The sequence below is a fragment of the Callionymus lyra genome, chromosome 19 (genome assembly GCF_982586985.1).
Source record: "Callionymus lyra chromosome 19, fCalLyr1.hap1.1, whole genome shotgun sequence".
Taxonomy (NCBI): domain Eukaryota; kingdom Metazoa; phylum Chordata; class Actinopteri; order Syngnathiformes; family Callionymidae; genus Callionymus; species Callionymus lyra.
In genome coordinates, this window is record NC_141836.1 from 12,342,206 (window position 1) to 12,363,763 (window position 21,558).

Sequence of the window (21,558 nt, forward strand, 5' to 3'; positions counted from 1 at the left end):
CCGAAATAGCAAACTGCTGCTCGCTTGAGAACATGAAAAAGGCCCCGAATAGAGGTCCAGGTGGTCGGAGCGGTATTTATAGATCTTAAAAAAAAGGAATTCAATACCGTCAGTCACAGCCTGCTTTTATCAAAATTACCATCTTGAGACATCTCCACTGAGGCCGTGGGCTGGTTCGCATCAGCAGCAGAGAACATTGTGTTAGGGCATTCCACAGGGCTCTATACTGGGACCCTTGCTCTTCAGTCTTTCTATAAATGATTTATCTCCAACCTGCTACAATTACATAATCAAACTATCGAGTCTGTAAAGGAATTTAAATATCTAGGGCTAGTCCTTTGACCGACAACTCAAGTTTGATAAACATATAAAAAAAAATATCAAAAACATTCAAAAGTAATCTTAAATTGTTTCAAACTATTCAGGCACTAGCCAGGCCGCCCTGCTGTACATGCACTCTATGATATTATCACATATATCATACTGCATGACAGCTGTAGCATTGTGTATGTCAATGATTTTTGATTGTGCTGTAAATGTTTTACAATAGTTTGTACTATAGTACTTTTATCGTGTATTTGTAAATATTGTAAAAAGGTCCGACCAGAGACAGGAGTTGACTGCATCGTCCCTGACAAATAAATGAATAAAATAAATAAATACCAAATAAAAACGATTCGTTTCTACATGATTTTTGGACCTCGCGAGGGCCGAGGCTGTCGTAGATCTTTTCTGCCTTCTGGGAAGTGGTAAGCAGCGACCTGGTTTGTCTTGATGGAGTCGATGAAGTGGAGTCGGAACACAGATAACTGGCAGGACGCCGACTAGCAAACGGTCATAATTGATGAGGTGATGTAAGCACCGAGCACGTCGCCCTCCGGAGGCTTTAAATAGACCTGGTCGTGTTCAGGAGAAATCTTGCTCGTACAGATCACCTGCTTCAGCGGCTCAACCGCTGAGATTTGTAAGTGTGTAACAATCTTTATTAGATAGATCAACTTAATTAATCCCTCTGGAGATCGATCTAAAGTTTATCTTTCTCCTTCGGGAAATTAGGTCCCAGTTCACGGCAAGTTTCATAAAAACAGAACGAGAACAAAGCGCAAACAAAAGAACAAAGCGCAAGTATAAAGAACATAGATCAAAAAAGGAAATAACTCAAAGGAAAAGGATACAAAGATAAACATAAAATTGAATAACATTATACTTTCACTTTGAGGTATACAGTCTAATAGCACGAGGAATGAATGAGTCCCTGATTCTATTAGTGTTGCATCATGGGAGGATATATCTATATACTGAATATATACACTATATTTATCCTTTATCTTATTACTATTATTTTTTCCCTGCAGTAAGGATTTGGAGCGAGGGTTCCAGGTTTTGGTTTAATAGTCAGGCGGCTCTTTTCCTTATTTTGAACAAAAGTTGTTGGTAGTCATGCAGCTTTTGGTTGTTTTTTGTTGTTTGTCTTGTAAATTCCGTTGAGGCTGCACATGTAATAAATTCACTCACACAATTCTTGTAAAACATGCATTTTTTTCTCCATTTGTCTTTGACTTTTGTTCTTCTATTGACACTGCGCGGTCACTGAGAACGATGTTCGTGAAGCTAATTGGCTAATTTGACATAAGCTCCGCCCATTGTTTTGACTTCAAGATTCAATTGGAATTCATAAGGTCGGCATAAGTATGATTTTTTAATTTTCATATCAAAAAAGTAAAAAATAAACCATGTAGAGTTTGTCTTTCGCTCATTTTCACTACTTTAAAAGTACATTTTCGAGTAAACTTGATTAAAACAAGCGTCCTGACGTGTCAAGAGTCACAGACTAATGTCACTTCAGAGGAAATAACATCTTCTTTTCAAAATAAAACACCTTTCAGACAGTAATAATCAATGGAACAGACATTTATCAGTATATTTTCTGATCGGACATCTGATGTAAGATACTTCCACATATATTGTACATGTTAAGAATTCAAAATGCATTTGATCTTCAAGTTAATATGTGTTAGATAACAAGTGGGTTCATAGGCATGAGTACACTTCCTCACACACACACACACACACACACACACACACACACACACACACACACACACACCCCCACACACACACACACACACACACACACACACACACACACACACACACACACACACACACACACACACACACACTCATTCCTGTGGAGCAGCAAACGCTCTAAATCAGTCTGAAGTTGTGTTTTTGCTCAGTCTGCCACCAGGTGGGGCGCCTCTGATAAAACCCACAGACCCAGTACTGTGTGGAGCAAGAACTCCCACAGACAGACGTGTACTTGTACAAGACTCTGAGAATGTGTGTGTGTGTGTGTGTGTGTGTGTGTGTGTGTGTGTGTGTGTGTGTGTGTGTGTGTGTGTGTGTGTGTGTGTGTGTGTGTGTGTGTGTGTTAATGTGCGCAATATTAATTCATTTCCATTCATTTCATGACATATTGGCAGGTAACGAACATGGATCTCTCGTTGTATCATTTCAGTCAGAAAAAAGTGATACAATGTGGATATAGTAAGATGTAAAGGTTTTGTTCTCTTTTTGGGGGTTTTTGGCGCAACTTTGTGAATATTTCTCAGTGGCCTGGTTCAGTGACTTTTGGGGAAAAAAATTCAGAAAATGAGTTTAACTTGGAATGTGAGAAAATGTCAATATATATTTTTAATATTGTAACGATAAGCAAAAGGTTAAAATATATTTACTTTTTATCATATTTTGCGGTTTATATTTTTTTAATAACTTGTCAAATAAATGTATTTTAAATTAATATTTTTTTAAATTAAAATATTCACAGCATTTTTTTTAAATGTATTTTTGTGTTGCAATTAAACTTCCGGCCGCCAGGTGGCAGCAGTCACTAACGCCTCTAATGCCAAAGTAAAAATGAAATCATGCAAGATCTTGGTGATGACTAAGGACGAGGGGATACAGTCGACTCCTGGTAGTTCAATATAGTGTGTTCGCAGTACAATAATTCTACTTTTTACATTCACAACGCTAGACAGCTGCATTTATTACGTCCTCCTTAGCTTAGGAAACATTAAAATCACGCGATGACTGAGGATGAGAGGATACAGTCGACTCCTGGTACTTCAATAAAGTGTGTTCACAGTACAATAATTCTACTTTTTACATTCACAACACTAGACGGCAGCAGTTACTACATCCTCCTTAGCTTAGGGAACACTAAAATCACGCGATGACTGAGGATGAGAGGATACAGTCGACTCCTGAGAGTTCAATAAAGTGTGTTCAGAGTACAATAATTCTACTTTTTACATTCACAACGCTAGCAAGCTGCAGTTATTACGTCCTCCTTAGCTCAGGGAAAACTAAAATCACGCGATGACTGAGGACGAGAGGATACAGTCGACTCAAAGCTGCTTTTAAAGCTGAGGTTTGGACATATTTTGGTTTCAAAACAAATAAAAGTAGCTACGACTTTGTCAAGAGTCATGTGGTCTGTAAATCCTGCAACACCAGAGTCAAGTACTCGACAATACTACAAATATATCCTTGATACTATAGTATCGCATGGTATGGTATAGTATGGTATAGTTGCCCCTCTATAGTGAATATATCGTGTCACCAGATTCTTGCCCTACTTAAACCTTAAAAATTTGGCAACAACTCCTACATACATAGTATTGCCATCTTTTTTGAGGATTTATAACATGGTCACCCTATGCTACTCATGCTAACAGCTAGCAAGACAACAATTTTAACTACGAACTATTCTTTGTTGCTGATGTGTCTGAACTTACTCCAGCTATTGTTTCGAACAAAACTCTATCGTTAAGTGTTTCAATTAAGTCATTGGGTTTAAGTGGTACTATTTCTGCGACAACATTGGAAAACGTTCCACTTATGGGAAAAAAGTCAAAATATAAAGCTTGAAAAGCATTTTCTTCTCTCAAGCTGTTGAAGAAGGAGAGAAGTTATTCAGTGAAGTACAAGTACTTCCACTAAATGGAATAGAAAAAGAGCAGTTGTGTTGTTCCTCCTCCATCTTGTCCTCACACTGTTGACAACAACAGAGAGTCGTCAGGCTCTATTAACTCGAGCCGACGGTTCGGTTGTTTACACTGGAGGATCATTTCAAATCAACAATTGAACACGAGAGAAAATATCTGGACTTCAATTGTTTTTACTCACTTCTCTGGGTCTTAAGGAAACAAAAACAAGCTATTATTGGTTTTTAAGGACTTTGCTCAATACATCCCGACCCAGTGTTTTTTCGAACGCCGCACTAATGGCTGCGGTTCAAAGTCCGGCCCGCATTCTATGATTTACACGCCACGTTGCCCCCGTGTTTACATATTCCTGCTGGAGATGTGTTTACTGGACTCCAGCGGCTCGAGCGCCGGAGGTCAAGTGGGATTTCTCGCCTCACGTGTCAGGGATTGTGATCACCGGGCGGTCTATGTCCCCTTTAAGCTGCTGCTATAGACTATAAGCTGCATGACATGTAGACCCCCCTCAGAGGACATCTGATCAACTATGGGATGGAAAATCACTTGAGAATTCACTAAAACGGACACATTTAGAAGGAAAATAAATCAATAAATACATGTTCAGTGAATTTACAATGACACTTACGATGGACGGGAAATGCTGCCCCCGCGCGGCGGACTGAGGAACAGTCCGAGGCGGTGAACAAACATGTGGTTTTAAGGCGTCGCTCACATGCGAAATATTACAGTCGAGGTGAGATTTTTCGTTCGTTTGACAAAAGACGTCCACGTGAGCAACATGTACGTCTCTATCCGCGTGTGTGCGTCACATCCGCACACATACAGTTGTTGTATGATGCAGTGAGAAGGCAGTTGTTAGCAAACACTTGATTTAGATTTGTTACGACTCACACTGTAGTCATTTTTAAATGTTATACTTTAGTGGTATTTATTTCCAGACGATGTAATAGATACAAACTCGTGGAGTCAACATGGTTTAATATCGCATCTACTCGCTGTAGTCATCAGCTGGTCCCGTGGTGTAATGGTTAGCACTCTGGACTTTGAATCCAGTGATCCGAGTTCAAATCTCGGCGGGACCTGACTTTTGTTTTTACTTTATTTATTTTTTTCTTAAATAAAAAGCAAACTCACTGTGAAAATACGTTACAATTTATTTTACTGTTTAAAGGACCTAATGAAACCTGATCGCCACGTAACAAAAACGCGTTCTTGTGTTCTACTGCCATCTTCAGGAGATTATAAGAACGACAGCGTCATATTTTACCCACAATTCATTCTATTGTTTTATACACTAAATATAACCTTTTAAGTTTAGTCTAAAATCCTCAGTACAGCTTTAAAAACAAGAAAATATCGATCGTTAATTGGATATATGTGCAATGGAATGGAAAACACAATTTTTAAACGTTTTTTTATTTAAAATGACAAAATATAAATGAATTTAAAAATGGAACATAATGTGAAAAAAACAATAAGTGCACAATGATGACTGATCACATGGATCCGTGGCCGCCTGTCAATGAATACATCAAAACATTCTTAAAAAAAAAGTATTACACAAAATACATGTTAACACATAAAAAGGGACAGTTTAATATTAATTATTTCTTTGGATTAATTATATCAGCAAATATTTAAGAGTCAATAAATGTAACAATAAACATGTTCATATGTTGTTATACGACAATATATACGATGTGTGCTCAAAAATGAAAGCATGTCACGGTAAACATGCCACATGCACATTATTCGGGACTCGTAGTTGCTCCACACTCATAAGAACACAGTGCACGTCTGCTTGTTGGTCGTCACGTCCCCGTTCTGACAGCGCTCGCCCGCCGCCCTCACTCCATTGTCTGTGCTCTCCGGGGCCGGCCGGGCGAGCTGCTGCTCCACGGTGATGGTGGCCCGGCTGGTCTCCGTGATGGAGTTGGCGTGGTGGTTGCAGTGGCTGCCGGCGGTGGGCGTCAAGCCCCAGCCCGTCTTTCCCCAGGCGGACTTCCACTGAGTCCACTTCCTCCTCAGAGCCGTCTGGGCCTGAGGGGCGATTAAGTTAAGTTAACAGCGATTTGTTTACACTTTACGACGATATTTATTTTTTAGTATTCATCCAATTATCCTCCTTATGTTTGACCTTTTAATCCAATTATGTCTTGAGTCATTTTCTATAAGCAGATCAACTTCAACACATAACTTATATGTGGGACTAAATACTCAAAACAAAAACGCTGAACTCCCATGATGCCTTTCTACACACTGCTCATTGATTGGTCGCTACAATACTGTATATAAATTCTATGTTTCTTTTTAAAAGGGATCGGCAGCTGTGATTGGTTGGCTGGGCGGCAAAGCATTGCGGCAGTTGTTTATGTCACTGTCACTGAGAGGGTTGTTGCGAGGGATCGCATCTGATATGCAAATTTATAGTGTGTTATTTCCAATACATTTTGTCAATTTAAACAAGTGCTAATTAATGGGCAACTTTTGTTTACGTGGGAAGAAAACATGCAACTACTGAACTCGTAAATTTGACGACCCCTTGCTACTTTAATAGTGTTTAACACAATTGTTTTTGTGAAAGAAAATGAATTTGCCAAATTTTAACAGTAGAGGGAACCAGAAAATGTGTGATATTTTCCGTTGGTTTTTAGGGAAGAAAACGTGTTTGAGAGTCAGCGAAACGCTGAGTCAGCAAAACAAGAAATAAATGTCAGCTGTTTAGTTAAGATCGTAACTAACTTCTAACCATCTCGTCAGTGTTGGGGAGATTGTTTTTTACTAGTCCTGCAGGTGTCCAGATAACCGCATCCGGTCATTGATGACATACATCAAGCAATACATGACAGTTTCTCTCAGTCCCAGAAAAAATATTACTCTTAAATATCACAATATATTTTTTTCACAAGACTGTATCGATATTTAACAATACTGTATCGATTTTTATACACAATTAACATTGGAATATTCATCCTCCGCACTGAATCTGAGAGATTCCCTGGCAATGACTGAGGATGAGAGGATACAGTTAATAGTGACAATTAATCGGCAACCTTTGTTTAACGCAGGGAGGAAAACATGCGAGATTCCCGGCAATGACTGAGGACGAGAGGATATATAGGTAATAGTGACAATTAATGGGCAACTTTTATTCAAAGCAGCGAGAAAACATGCAACTACTGTACTTGCTACAGTGCTGGTGTTTAACGCAATAGTGTCAAACTCAAGAACACTTGAGGCCGAAATATTTTAGCCGAAACAAAGTGTATATTTAAAAAACTTCAACAACAAGTAAGAGTCTGATTACGAATTCGTCTCAGTTACTTCTTTGTCTCTTCTTTCACCAAACAAATTCCTTTATTTCCTCCTATTGAAAGCGTATACTGTTTTTTTGACATCAATAATCTCTGTAAACATGGACATCTTTATAGGTCAATATATCAAAATGAACAAAATCTTCTTCAATTTTAAATAACGATACAATGACTTGGTGGTCTAGATTTGGCCCCCGGTTTGACTGATGGTTTAATGTTAAGATATAATAAGATAATAAGATACTTAAGATGTTCGTTGAGCTCACCTCAGCGTTACAGAAGCAGAATATAATCGCCACCAGGAGTCCCTGCAAATAAACACATGTTATACAACAATATGAGCAGAAATAGTAAAGAATAAAACACATTTATACGTGTAAACATTTTCTGAATTCTTCCAAAATGTATCCTCAGCTAAAAACTATATTCCTCTGCATTTATAAACCTATTTCCCATGTTAACAGGAGCTGGATGGTCACCTGGAAATGCCACAAGATGTTGAGGGAGAAGAAGTAGATGGCCTGACTGATGCGACCCTCGGGCATCCAGGAGATGAACTGCACCCCCAGCAGGGGGATCAGGATCAGCGTCGCCCTCGCCGCCTTCATGTAGGTCATGGACTCGGCACAGTGGGCCTGCTTCAGCTTGATGATCAGAACCCGGATGATGTTGAGCAGGAAGACCAGGTTCACCTGGATTTGAAGATTGTGTCATCGGCGATTCATAAAAATCCTCCCGTCAATCAAACACCGACCAGCAGCGCCGCACAGATGGGTCCGTGAGTGATGTAGAGCAGATGAGTCTGAGAGCTGATCCAGCACCTGTCGTTGTAGAAGAGGCTCCTGGCGACTGCGTACGTGATGGCGGGGAAGATGGGGAAGCCTGGTGACACATGATGGAGGTACTTCAGTGGTTACAGGTCTAATATATATATATATATATATATATATATATATTAGTTAATAATCTATCCTCTCTGCAACTTTTGTCACTGGAGCAAATTGAAGGATCACAAACTGTTAACATGTTTCTTTAAATCTAGACACAGGTTCAATGAGCGACAGCTTGATGTGATTAAATAGAAGTTGAAGGTACATGTATTTAATTTATTAGTGTAATATACATAAGTATACTTGAATCCCAACCTTTCTTTGCACCATTTAATGTTGGCATTATATTGACGGACAGATGAAAACAGTAAAAATAAATCATTTAGATTTTGTGTCAAAAATCCCAGACTAATGTTTCTTTAGAGAAAATACCATATTCTTTCCAAAACAAAAGACATTTCACATAGTACTACAGAAATTATATAAACTATTTTTGCTTTCTGTGATAATCCAATATCGCAATCAGACTTCCTGTTTATTATGAATATTACATAGTATTATTATTATTATGAACTACAAAAATATTTTGGCCACTTGTCTTATTGATTTTGACATCCCTGATCTACAGAATAGAGGTGTGTGTTAACAAAAATCTGGTGATATGAGGCGTATCACGATACATGGGCAACATTTCAATATATCGTGATACTGTAGTAACAATGATATATTTGTAGTATTGTCAAGTACTTGACTCTGGTGTTGAAGAATTTAGAGACCACATGACTCTTGACGAAGTCGTAACTGCTTTCATTTGTTTTGAAACCAAAATATGTCAAAACATCAACTTTAAAAGCTGCTGGAGTCACTGTATCCTCTCGTCCTCAGTCATCGCGGGATTTTAGTGTTCCCTAAGCTATGGAGGATGAAGTAACTGCTGCCGTCTAGCGTTGTGAATGTAAAAAGTAGAATTATTGTAGGATGATTTCATTGTTCCTTTAGCTTTAGTGGACGTAATGACTGCTAAAACCTGGCATCCAGAAGTTTAATTTCAACACAAAAATAAAAAAATAAAAGCTGTGGATGTGTGCATATTAAAACAACTCTTTAATTCATAATAAATAAAACATTTAAATTAAATAATTAAACAAATGTACACACCTTTTATTGAAAATATAAACCACAAAAGAACTATGATGAAAAATAAATCGGTCAATAAATAACTGCTTTTTGAAACTAAAATATCTCCAAAAATCAGCTTTAAAAACTCCTGGAGTCGACTGTATCCTCTCATCCTCAGTCATCGCGTGGTTTTAATTTTCCTTCAGCTACGGAGGACATAATAACTGCTGCTATCTGGCATTGTAAATTAAAAAAGTAGAATTATTATATTGTAAACACACTTTATTGAAATATAAACCATAAAATACATTTTGTATCGTGAAAAATAATATATATAGAATATACTGTATATCGCCATATTAATATTATCCAACAGCTCCACTACATAAATACAAATAATTCCGAAATAAATGAGTCATAAATGTTATTATTCAAATATATCTTTTGATTAAAGCAGAAAAAAAGCGGGCGTTTTCTGACTCACCCCATCCCAGGACGTAGTACCAGAAGAGCTGCTGCTCGCCCATGAACACGGCCACGATGATGAGCGTGTGCAGGTAGATGCCCTCGCACAGCATCCAGAAGTAGTTGGACGTGGACGTGTACTGGATCAGCATGGCCAGGACCCTGCAGCCCACCTGTCGGGGGAACGTCGTACCGGGTCAGAGACCACTGTTATGAGACCGGCGGGGGTGAAGGTGACTCACAGGGTTGCCGACGTGGCTGGCCTGGTTGACGGCGACGGTCTGAGGAAGCCAGATGATGGTGACCACGGAGTTCAAGATGAAGGACAGGAACATGTTCTTGTGGAGGGAGATTCTCTGGCAGCTCAGACTCCTGGCAAGAGCAAACGGAAGAGGAACAAACTGAAAAGAAACTCTTCAAATACTTTTATTGGAGAAGTTTCAGTTCAAAATAAAGATTAATCATATATATATATATATATATATATATATATATATATATACATATACATATATATATATATATGTATATATATATATACATATATATATACAATATATTTAGTAATACAGTACACATACTATATATGATACATTTAATATACATAGATAATAATACAATAAACTATGATAAACAACAATATATTATAAAGATAATTAAATAACAAATTAAAAAATAAACATGTTTTTAATACAAGTTAATCCAAGTAAGTAACCTTCTTTTTTCCCCCTTTTGAGTAAAAGTTATATGAGAATAAAACAAAAGAGATTTTAATTTATTATTTTAAAAATAAGGTTAGATTTTTCAACAATTTCATGCCACAATTACACAACCTTAATTACAAAGACTTTTACAAAATCTCTTTAATTCACTTGTTTTTTGAGGGGCAATAAATACTCACAAAAAGGCCAAATCCGAGGAAAATAAGTCCTAAACATTTCTATTTAATGGTATTTCATATCATTTAAATAAAAAAAATGGATATAAAAACAAACCGACAAAAGTGAACGTCTTAAAATTATTGTTTTATTGTCAGTTTTATATATATATATATTTTTTTTAAAGCAGTATCGAAGTACATTTTTATATTCACCTTACCCTGTGATAACACAAGGGTAAATATTTCTCAATTATTTAATTGTATTTCATTTATTTGATGGTTTTAAAAATCACATAAAAAGGTCAGTAGGGTTTGTTTTACGAGGCCCGCCAGATGGTTGGCTTTAAATTAAAGAATTAATGTTTAATTATACATATTAAGGTCTTTAAGATAAGCTAAGAAAGAGAAATGATATGTATAATATATAGAATATACAAGTATAATATGTATAAAAAAAATAAAAATAATTATAAGTCAACAACTAGACTTGACCTGATGGAGATATATTTAATGAAAAAACAGATATAAACAGCATTGATTGACAAATATATCTGTGTTTAAACATCAACCATGATCTGGTCCCTCACTTGAGGTAGGAGAAGATGACCAGACAGATGAACAGAGACACGATGGAGAGACTTTGACCGACCATAGCCAAGTAGTACACGCTCATGGCAATCTGGAAAACAATTAAATTAAATCTGAAACAACTGGACTAATGGGTGGTGAAGCAGGTTAAAACGTAGATGTACCTTCAGCTTGTCGTTGGTGTAGGTCGTACACTGGGTGTAGTTGGTCCAAACTCTGTTGCTCTCCGGGTGGTGGAACCACCGGCCGTCCGGGTCACACACTTTGGTCACCTTCTCTGCAGGAGCCACACGGGTCACATCTTCCAGAAAAAAAACATGGACATGCGTCCTCACCGGCGGGGTCGAAGTCCAGGAAGTAGTCGGGACACGGCTGAGACACCGTCCCCGGGGGGGAGTCACCCCAACACAGCCAACCATCCCAGGTGCGATTGCAGAAGTGACCTGAAGGGGGCGCCAGACGTCACAAACACTTCACTTTAACCATCGTTTGAATAAGTCAAAGTGCAGAACTGAGTTTAAAACCTAACGATCTTTTACATTTAAATGGATTATTCACCTTTAATTTGACTTTTAAAGGTAAATAAAAGGATGTTGAATGGACTGAGGTCATCGACAATGGACGGAAACGCAGCAGCTTGTTGAGAGAGGAGCGAGTGATAACATTATGGTGAGACAAAGAGAGAGCTTCCTCTCTTTCAGACCCACATCCTCCATCCTAACACACACACACACACACACACACACACACACACACACACACACACACACACACCCCCACACACACACACACACACACACACACACACACACACACACACACACACGAGCGTGTGACTCCCGAGTATGAATGTGAAGAATGTCATATTGTTAGGAACCGCCAGGTCCTCAAAAGTGATGCAGCAAAATGGATCCGAGCGTTTGTTAAGTGTTAAGTGGTCTTTGACATGTGACCACATTCTTTCAGCTAAAAATCATGTGGTTTGGTGTAAACGAAGGAACGACCTCGCGACTCTATGTGTTAGCAACGTTTTTGGTCTTTTCTTGAGCCTTTTTTATTTGGAAACATCATGTGTTTTCACCTGCTTTGTATCACTATTGATTACTACTGTCTTAAAGGTGTTTTATTTTGGAATAAGATGGAGTTTACTCTGAAGTATCATTAGTCTGTGACTCTTGAAACATAAGACACTTTTTTTATTCAAATTTACCTAAAGAAATAAACCTGTAAAAACATATATAAAATTATTAATAATAAAATTTAAAGAATTGAAGTTATTGCATTTCTGTTAAGGATGAAGGACTGAGAGAACTTTCGCTAATATTTAGAAATATCGGACGAGGAAATGAGAAATACGCTCAGTTTTGACAGTAGAGGGAGCCAAGAATAAATATGCACAATTTTCCATTCGTTTTTAGGGAAGAAAACATGTTTGAGAGTCAACGAAATGCTGATTCAGCAGAACAAGAAATATACATCAGCTGTTGTGTCCTGATAACCGCATGCGGGCATTGTTGCGGTATATGACGTGAAATAATACATTTAATTATCGCAATATATTTTTTAACGAAACTGTATCGATATTCAACAGCACTATATGGAATTTTTATTTACAATTAACATTATTCACACTTTTTATTCATTTTTGTGGAGGAACAAGTGCGAGATTCCCAGCAATTACTGAGGACGAGAGGATACAGTGACTCCAGCTGCTTTTAAAGCTGATGTTTGGACATATTTTGGTTTCAAAACAAATGAAAGCAGTTACGACTTCGTCAAGAGTCATGTGGTCTGTAAATTCTGCAACACCAGAGTCAAGTACTCGACAATACTACAAATATATCGTGAAATTTACAGTATCACAATATATTGTGTTGTTTTACCTGTAAGTATCCTATTGTATTTATTCCTGATCAGTAGTAAAAAACCTGAACTGATGTAATAAAACTCTTCCACTATACCAAGTATCGTATGCAGGTGTCAGTTACCTTCATCGTTCCGCGGGGGATGTCGGATTATTTTGAGGTAACACTGAAACTGAGCCGCCAAGATCTTTTTCCGGGAGGTGCTGAGGAAAGTAGACAATTCTCCGACGTTCCTCTGCTCCTCATCTTCTGTGGGATCCACGTCTGCAGACACCTGAGAGGAGAAGATGTCCTCAAATTAAAGTCAAACAGTCCAAAGTCCAAAGACACTTGACAGACCACATGAAGATGTGACGAAAAATATGAAAACATTTTGCCTTTAAACTACAAGAAATAAATTAAGCAAGTTATTACATAATTTTCTTAATATTATATTTCTTAATATATATCCTTAATATTTTTGCAGCAAATGGTTGAATTTAACATTTACCAAGTTGAAACTTTGATTTTTCTTTTTGGATCAAATGTATACATTTTTTAAGCATCTAATTATACATTTTTTCAACAACTTAATTAAATAATATATTGAAAGGTTTAATTAAAAAAAGAAATTTAACTATAAAATGTGTTTATTTTTTAAATAAATGATTTTACTTTTTTACACATAGAGTTTGATAAATTGAAAAACAATTTAAAACAGTTCATACCAACAAGCCTTTTACATTCTAAAAACATAAATGTGTTATTATAAATTGTATATCTAAAATTTATAATAAATAATGAATATAAATATTTTATTAAAATAATAAATATAAAAATGTTGGTACAGTAGTTCAAACATTTTCATATATAATTTAAAAGGAAATTAAAACAATATATATAATTAGAAAATTTAATTTTAATAATTTGAATTAGAAAATCTTACTCTATGTAAAAAAAAATAATCTTAAAATTAAATAATTAAAAAAAACACTCATTGAATTGAATTTTAATATACAAATTATTAAAATAAATAGCTGAGAATCTTTTTTTAAATTATTTGAAATGTATATTTATTTTAATTAAAAATACTATGTTTCAAAAAATACAACAGTTCAATATTGGGATGGCACTGATGTACTTTCATATAATATGGCAATTTGACACATTTTACTAAGTAGTAAAGTAAATGACTAGTTAAAGTAATCAACTTTTACGATGACGGCTCAAAGTCGTGCTGAGACATGAAACCTTTGACTTCTCACTGCAGCTGCTGATAATTATTGGATTACACGAGTGATCGATGGTTATGAATAATGGATGATTTACCTCTGAGGTGAAAGCCAGAAGAATTAGGAAGGAGAACGTCGCAGTACAGCACATGTCTCTGGGAGAGAAGACGAGAGCGAGCTTTTAAAAATCATAAGTTGTTTTTGTCTATCTGAACAGGAAGTTTACACAGGAAGGATCTTCAAGCATCAGTGTCGAGTGAAGTCACACATGTTTATTATCAGTTCTCGGAAGTTTCTACAGAAATAATTTGGGGAAAAACATTTTCTTGAGTAATATCAGGAAAAAACATGTGTAGTGAAGTTTAAAATGGACTCTGTTTGACATATGAAAACTAGCTTGATAAGAAAATGAATAGTACATTATTGATTTTAATGTTTTGCTCTAATTTACATTTTTGTAAAAAACAATATTTTAAATAGAAAAGACTGTACTCATGAGATATTTGGAATTAAAAACATACTGCTCTTTAAAGTGAATCAAATTGAGATTGTTTGTTCACGTAATACATCATTTTTATTATCCTTTTACTGTAATTAATATGTTTTATGGTGATTTTACTAGCGAGTCAATGTACTTGTAGATATGTTGACCTATAAAGAGGCCAGCGTTTAAGATCAAGGACAAGGAACTGATGTAATGGACGCCTTGTAAAAAAAAAAAAAAAAAGAAGTAAAACTGATGTTCAAGGAAAGGAATTCGATGAGTGTTTGGTGAAGAAATAAATTGAAGAATGGAAATACACAGACTACTCTACTGAAGACAGTTTGGTAAACGTTCATTTTGTTCAGCCAGTGACCTCGACTGACAGATGTTTGGCCACAATAATGTGCAAAACTTTGACCTATTAACTAGATTCAGAGTCACTACCGGCACCGTCTTGCATCACAACATTATTCCATTGACAAAACAATGGCAGGAAAGTCGGCAAAAGACTTCTACAGCGGCTGCCAAAAAATTGAGACATTCTTAATTTCGGGCACAAAATAGTCTCTAGTTCCATATTTACGTGTTCAATTTAAAGTAATTTGGAACTTTGATGTTTATTAAGTTGTTTTTTAAGCATTATTTTTCTAATAAATTCAGTCATTTCAATATTGAAAGGTTGAGTTAATAATTTTTACTTTAAAAGTTGTTGTTTTTTATATAAATAATTTCCAAATTCACATTATCTTTAACCCTTGTTATCTCAGGGCCTCCGGGTCACCTTGACCCTGAGATAACACAGGGGTTAAACACATAAAATTACATTTATAAATAGAATAGAATAGAAATAGAATAGAAAACGTAAGAGGGGGGAAACACACTTTTACAACAGCAGCAGCAGGACAATGAAAATAAAGTGCATGGAAAAAAAGAAATAGTAAAAGAGATAATAAAATAAAACGATCTTAAAAATATACAAATTATTTACAGTATTAGAAAATTCGCACTATTAACAGAATAAAATAAAGTAAAATAAAAAATAAAATAAAATAAAATAAATAAAATAAAATAAAATAAAATAAAATAAAATAAAATAAAATAAAATAAAATAAAATAAAATAAAATAAAATAAAATAAAATAAAAACACACGAGAAGAAAAACACACTACGGATTAGCATCAGGATATTTAAAGTAGAGAGTTAAATATCCTGACACCAGTTGGGATGAATAAACATTTAGCCTTTTAAAATTAACTATTGTTTACTATTACATTTAAAATGCTGCCAATTACAAAAATGGGTTTAGATTTTTAAATATAGTTGGATTTAGAATATCAAACTCTATGTGAAAGAATTATTCTTTATTTTGAAAATATGATACTTCTTAAGTTAGATTAATTAAACACATTTTTAAATACATTTTGTGGAATTCAATTCTTTAATAAAACACATTTTTAACCTTCCAACATAAAATGTATTGAATTCAATTATTCAATGCTTAAAAAACAACAATATTTCAATACAAAAATTGTTAAATTGAACTCATCAATATTCTGATGCATTCAACACATGTGAGGTATTAAAGTTAATAATACTGGTCATCGTTGGGGGGTTTTCTTTACGAAGACACATGTACCAAGAAGATAAAACAGACGGTACAAAAGCTCAGCTGTTCTATTGACGCTCAGCTCAAGCGGAGATAAATGGTCGTCAGCCGGCTCTGACAGAAACACATTAACGGTCAAACAAGGTTCATTCGTCTTCATCCAGAACACAACAGCACCAGATGAAGGTGAACGCTCCGGAGAAAACTGCACCTTCAGAGAGACGGTGGAGAGCTTTGGTTTCTCGGTGGCTGCGAGGGAGCGATAAGATAAAAAACCAGACGCTGTCAAGGGTCGATAGAAGAACGAGAAGCAGGATTCTAGGACGTCACACGTTCAGAATTACATCTAAAGCTCATATATTTCAAGATGTTACCCTTAAAACAAAGTAGTTAAAAAGCTTATAAACAAAGGCTAGTCTGGTGGCGTGTGAGGTGAAAGGCGGATCTGTTGGAAATGCTCTGTATATTCAAATTTCAGAAGGGGATTTGAGGAGGCACAGAGGGGGTACCCGACACCCCAACAGTGTGTTTGCAGGATCAAGGTCGAGGAGGACGCAAACTTTCTTCACCGTCTCCCCGAGATCACATCCTCGCTCCACCCGCCGCCGAACAAACTCGCAAGACAAAAATAAGTCTTTGTTCGTAGCACACAAAGGATTGTGGGCCGGGTTGTCTTTTTAGGATGAAACTTCTTTTTACCTCCTGAAGACAATAAACCCTAGACTGTTGCACAGAACTAGATTTATTTTTTAAATCAACGTCAAAGCATCTTTTTTTTCACATTTAACTTGTAAATATTCACACAGTTTGTTAAATTCTGTTGCAATTCAACTTCCTACCGCAGGTGGCAGCAGTCGTTACATCATCAGATAAAGGAACAACGATGACTAAGGACGAGAGGATACAGTCGATGCTGATGTTTGGACATATTTTGTATTTTGGTTTCAAAACAAATGAAAGCAGTTACTACTTCAAGAGTCATGTGTCATGATGTCTGTAAATTCTGCAACACCAGGGTCAAGTGCTCGAGAATACTACAAATATATTCTTGTTACTGCAGTATCACAACAGACAGTGACGCACAGACTGATACTATGTTGACTCACGGATTAATACTATTTTGACTCACGGAGTAATACTATTTTGACTCACGGAGTAATACTATGTTGACTGGCAGAGTAATACTACAATGACTTGTGGAGTAATACTACAGTGACTCACCGAGTAATACTACAGTGACTCAGAGTGATACTTGGGTGACTGAGAGCAATACTAGGGTGACTAATGGAGTAATTCAGCGGTGACTTACAGAGTAATGTTAGGGCTACTCACAGAGTAATACTAGGATGACTAACGGAGTAATACAGCGTTGACTCACAGAGAGATGCTAGGGTAACTCATAGACTAATAATACAGTGACTCACGGAGTGATACTACGGTGTCTCATGGAGCAATACTACGGTAACTCATGGAGCAATACTACGGTGACTCTTGCAGTAATACTACGGTGACTCCTGGAGTAATACTATAGTGACTCATGGAGCAATACTACGGTGACTCTTGCAGTAATAATACGGTGACTCACAGAGTAATACTACAGTGACTCATGGAGTAATACTACGGAGACCCACAGAGTAATACTACAGTGACTCACAGAGTAAATATATGGTGACTCATGGAGTAATACTACAGTGCATCACGGAGTAATACTACGGTGACTCATGGAGTAACACTACGGTGACCCGGAGAGTAATACTACAGTGACTCACGGAGTGATACTATGGTGACTCAGAGTATTACTACGGTGACACAAGAAGTGATACTATGGTGAACCCTCAAGTTAAAAACGTTGACACCCCTGATGAAAACCTTTGTCACTATCATGATTCCCTGAGATTTAAACTATAAACATGCGGCAACATAAACAGCAACTCAGTAGCAGGTCTTCTAATATCACGTCGACACACAAGGTCCTTCTGCAACCACCACAAGACGGTTCAGTTACAGGCGGTCACAGGGGTCAAATGAAACCCACCCCTGGGTTTTGATAAGTTCAAATAAACAGCAAAACAAACCACTCAAATGCACTTTGATTCCATTAGAGTTTTTCCCCAGATGTGCTTATGATCTTTAAATCTGTCTTGAGCGTCCCTTTAGGATTTCCACAGCTTTCCATGACTTATTATCACTTGGTTATTTTCCCAAAGCTTGATCTAAATTTAGCCGGCCGGACATTAGGGTACGACATTTTTTCCATGTCAATACTGTTCTCCAGGGGGGGTTTCGAATGCTTAGATAAGAGACCAGCATCATCCCACGCATGAAACTTTTTTCCCAGCAGTCAGTAGTCCAGCATGGCTGCCCTCCCCCGACTGATCAATCCGACATCCTGACCCGACCAAAGATACCGAAACATCCCGACAAAAAAAAAGTTTTCTTCGTCACTTGGAAGGGAGATGGTTTAGGGGTGGGGGGGGGGGGCATCTGTGTTATCAAAGTAAGAGGAATGAGTGAGGGGTCGGGGGGGGTCAACATCTTTTCCCACATGGTAGTCACACTTGGACGCAGACGAACACCAGTCCAGCGAAGAGTAGAAACATCTAAGTTATTATAGGCGACATGGTTCTAAGAGCTGGTCCAGAAACACAGTCGAGGAGGTGGGAAGGGGCAGGCGGGGTATCGAGTGTTCTGCAGCCAAGGGGAGACAATTATAGACGGGCACACAAAGCAAACTTGAAAATAGCTTGGAGTGGTGAAATGAAAGCAGCAAGGGCACAGTAAAAACATTATGACCCCCCGACCTACTGTTAAAGCTCTGTGCTTTCAGGAGTTTTTTATTAAAATGTTCAAAATGTGTTTTTGTTGACAGTGTAGACATTTGTAATTATGATATATCTAAGTTATTACAACAATAATAAAAACTTTTATGTTGAAAATGTGTTGGAAATAAAAGACATTTCTGCAAATTACACTAAAATAAAATGTTTCTCATGAGTTGTTTTTTTACTTGCAAAGTAATTATTATTGTACCTCTCTGTTTTTCCTCAAAGTTTAAATAAGATTTGATTTCTTTTGGGGGTAGTAGCTACAGACTATTCTCAGTCTTGAAACAAATACACACTTTAAATCACAATCCACCCCAAAAAAACAACAACACTCAGGAACAAGTTGCAGCTTATTCTAAAATAATAATAATAATAAACCTTAAAATGTATTTACAAACAATACAATAACACCTCTCTGTGAAAGAACACAATGGAAGAGTCATGATTCACAAACAAACTATAAATGCCCAAAGAATAATTTAGTATTTTTTTAATAGCGTTTGTAAACAAAAGATTGGGTATGGAAGAGATAAGGTAAGCTAGTCTATCAGGTGAATATATATATAATATATATTTTTTATTAACTACTTGTTTTACACAACAAATCTGTTTTTCTATGTACAAAAAAACAAACAATTTGGTCATATTTTCTATTGTGTATTCATATTATTCTTGTGTATTCAAGATGGAATACTAAGCTAAGGTAGTGCTGAAGGCTAAGCTAATGTAATGTTAGTCTGTCAGTTGATTTATGCTTCTATTTGTGTTACACAACAAATCTGTTTTTCTAGTACAAAATAAACAATTTGGTCATATTTCCTATTGTATATTTATATTATTATTGTGTATTCAAGATGGAATACTAAGCTAAGGTAATGCTAAAGGCTTAGCTAAGGTAAGGCTGGAGGCTAAGCTACGCTAACACTAGTCTGTCAGTCGATTTATATCTTCTATTTGTGTAACAAAATAAATCTCTTTTTCTAAGGAAATAAACAAGATGGTCATATTTTCTATTGTGTATTCATATTATTATTGTGTATTCGAGATGGAATACTAAGCTATGGTAACACTGGAGGCTAAGCTAAAGTAACGCTAGTCGGTCATTTGATTTTATTTGTGTTACAAAATAAATCTGTTTTTCCAATGAAAGAAACAAGACGGTCAATATTTTCTCTTGTGTTTTCAAGATGGAGGATGGAAGTGGTTAGGAGGCTAAGCTAGGCTAACACTATTCCGTCAGGTTACTTCCTTTTTTTTTCTCTTGTTACAAAATAAATCTGTTGCCTTTTCAAAAAAACATTGAGATCATACTTTCTCTATATATTTATTTTATATTTATATTATTCTTGTATATTGCTGCATATAAATATGGAAGAAATGAGGAGGCTAAGCTAAGCTAACGCTAGCCTATTAGCTGATTCATTTGTTTCTATTTGAGTTTTCAAAAATCATCTTTTTTTTCTAAAAATAAAAGAGAAAGAAACAGGTTGGTCATATTTTCTGTTGTGTATTCATATTTGTTTTTAGCAATATTTGGTAGTTTTGTCAAATGGATGTTTTCCTACAAAGACCAATGAGGACCAAACATGTAAAATAAATGAAAATCACCTGAGAAAAAAATGCAAATTATTCAAAACAACCGTCACAAAACACCATCCAAAAGTATGAGAAGAGTCAGACATTATAATTTCACACTTTTGAGCTTTTTTGGGGTAAAATATTGTGTATGATGAAGAACACATGAAAACCGCTTTAAGCTACTTTTCATTAAAACACGGATATTGTATAAAGTATGTATTTTATCCAAAGTACCACATGTGTATTGTAGCTGTGCGAGCGACAAAAACAATAACAATATGTTGTTACCTTCGACATGATCGATGGAGGCAAAAAAAAGTTGAATTTATATCATTTTAAATCGTTTTTTGATGAATATTTGAATCGCGACGTCTTCCTCAAAACACCTTTAAAATCACAGAAGGCACTGGCGGGAAAACCCTTTATCAATAATAAAACTTTATTAACAAACGAGTCATGTTAACGTTTAAACATTTTAATATAATGTGTTCTCGTGTTTGTATATTGTCGATAAAGCTTTTTTTAAAAACTCACAAGCGAACAACATTAAGGTCAAGAGTCACAGAAAAAAAAATAACCCCTTCAGTCCAGGAGCTTTAAAATGACGAGCAGGACTCACCTTTTGTGCAGGTGCGTCATCACAGAAGCGTCTCTAGACCCCCGTGAAGTCATGATCCGAGGACGTCCTGCCGAGCCGCGAACAAAACCGTCAGGTTCCAAATGGTTAAAACGATGAACATCCGGTTACAGCTTTTCAGAGTTAAAGCGCTTCAAGATGCGATA

The 21,558-nt window shown here is 36.3% G+C and overlaps 1 protein-coding gene and 1 non-coding gene across 2 annotated transcripts; one reads left to right on the forward strand and one right to left on the reverse strand.

The window, feature by feature from the left end:
- The first annotated feature begins 5,020 nt into the window (after positions 1 to 5,020).
- On the forward strand, positions 5,021 to 5,092 carry trnaq-uug (transfer RNA glutamine (anticodon UUG)). Its single transcript has one exon. It is a non-coding gene; the product is annotated as a tRNA-Gln (tRNA).
- A 317-nt stretch (positions 5,093 to 5,409) lies between these two features.
- LOC148059531 (calcitonin gene-related peptide type 1 receptor-like) lies at positions 5,410 to 21,479 on the reverse strand. The gene is made up of 12 exons (XM_087781958.1): positions 21,395 to 21,479; positions 14,380 to 14,437; positions 13,195 to 13,345; positions 11,542 to 11,649; positions 11,371 to 11,483; positions 11,206 to 11,297; positions 9,981 to 10,110; positions 9,758 to 9,911; positions 8,079 to 8,206; positions 7,804 to 8,016; positions 7,591 to 7,632; positions 5,410 to 6,050 (listed from the first exon to the last, which is right to left on the reverse strand). The coding sequence occupies exons 1-12, from the start codon at positions 21,445 to 21,447 to the stop codon at positions 5,787 to 5,789; spliced, it is 1,506 nt and encodes a 501-aa protein (XP_087638084.1). The 5' UTR covers positions 21,448 to 21,479; the 3' UTR covers positions 5,410 to 5,786.
- Between the last annotated feature and the right edge of the window lie 79 nt (positions 21,480 to 21,558).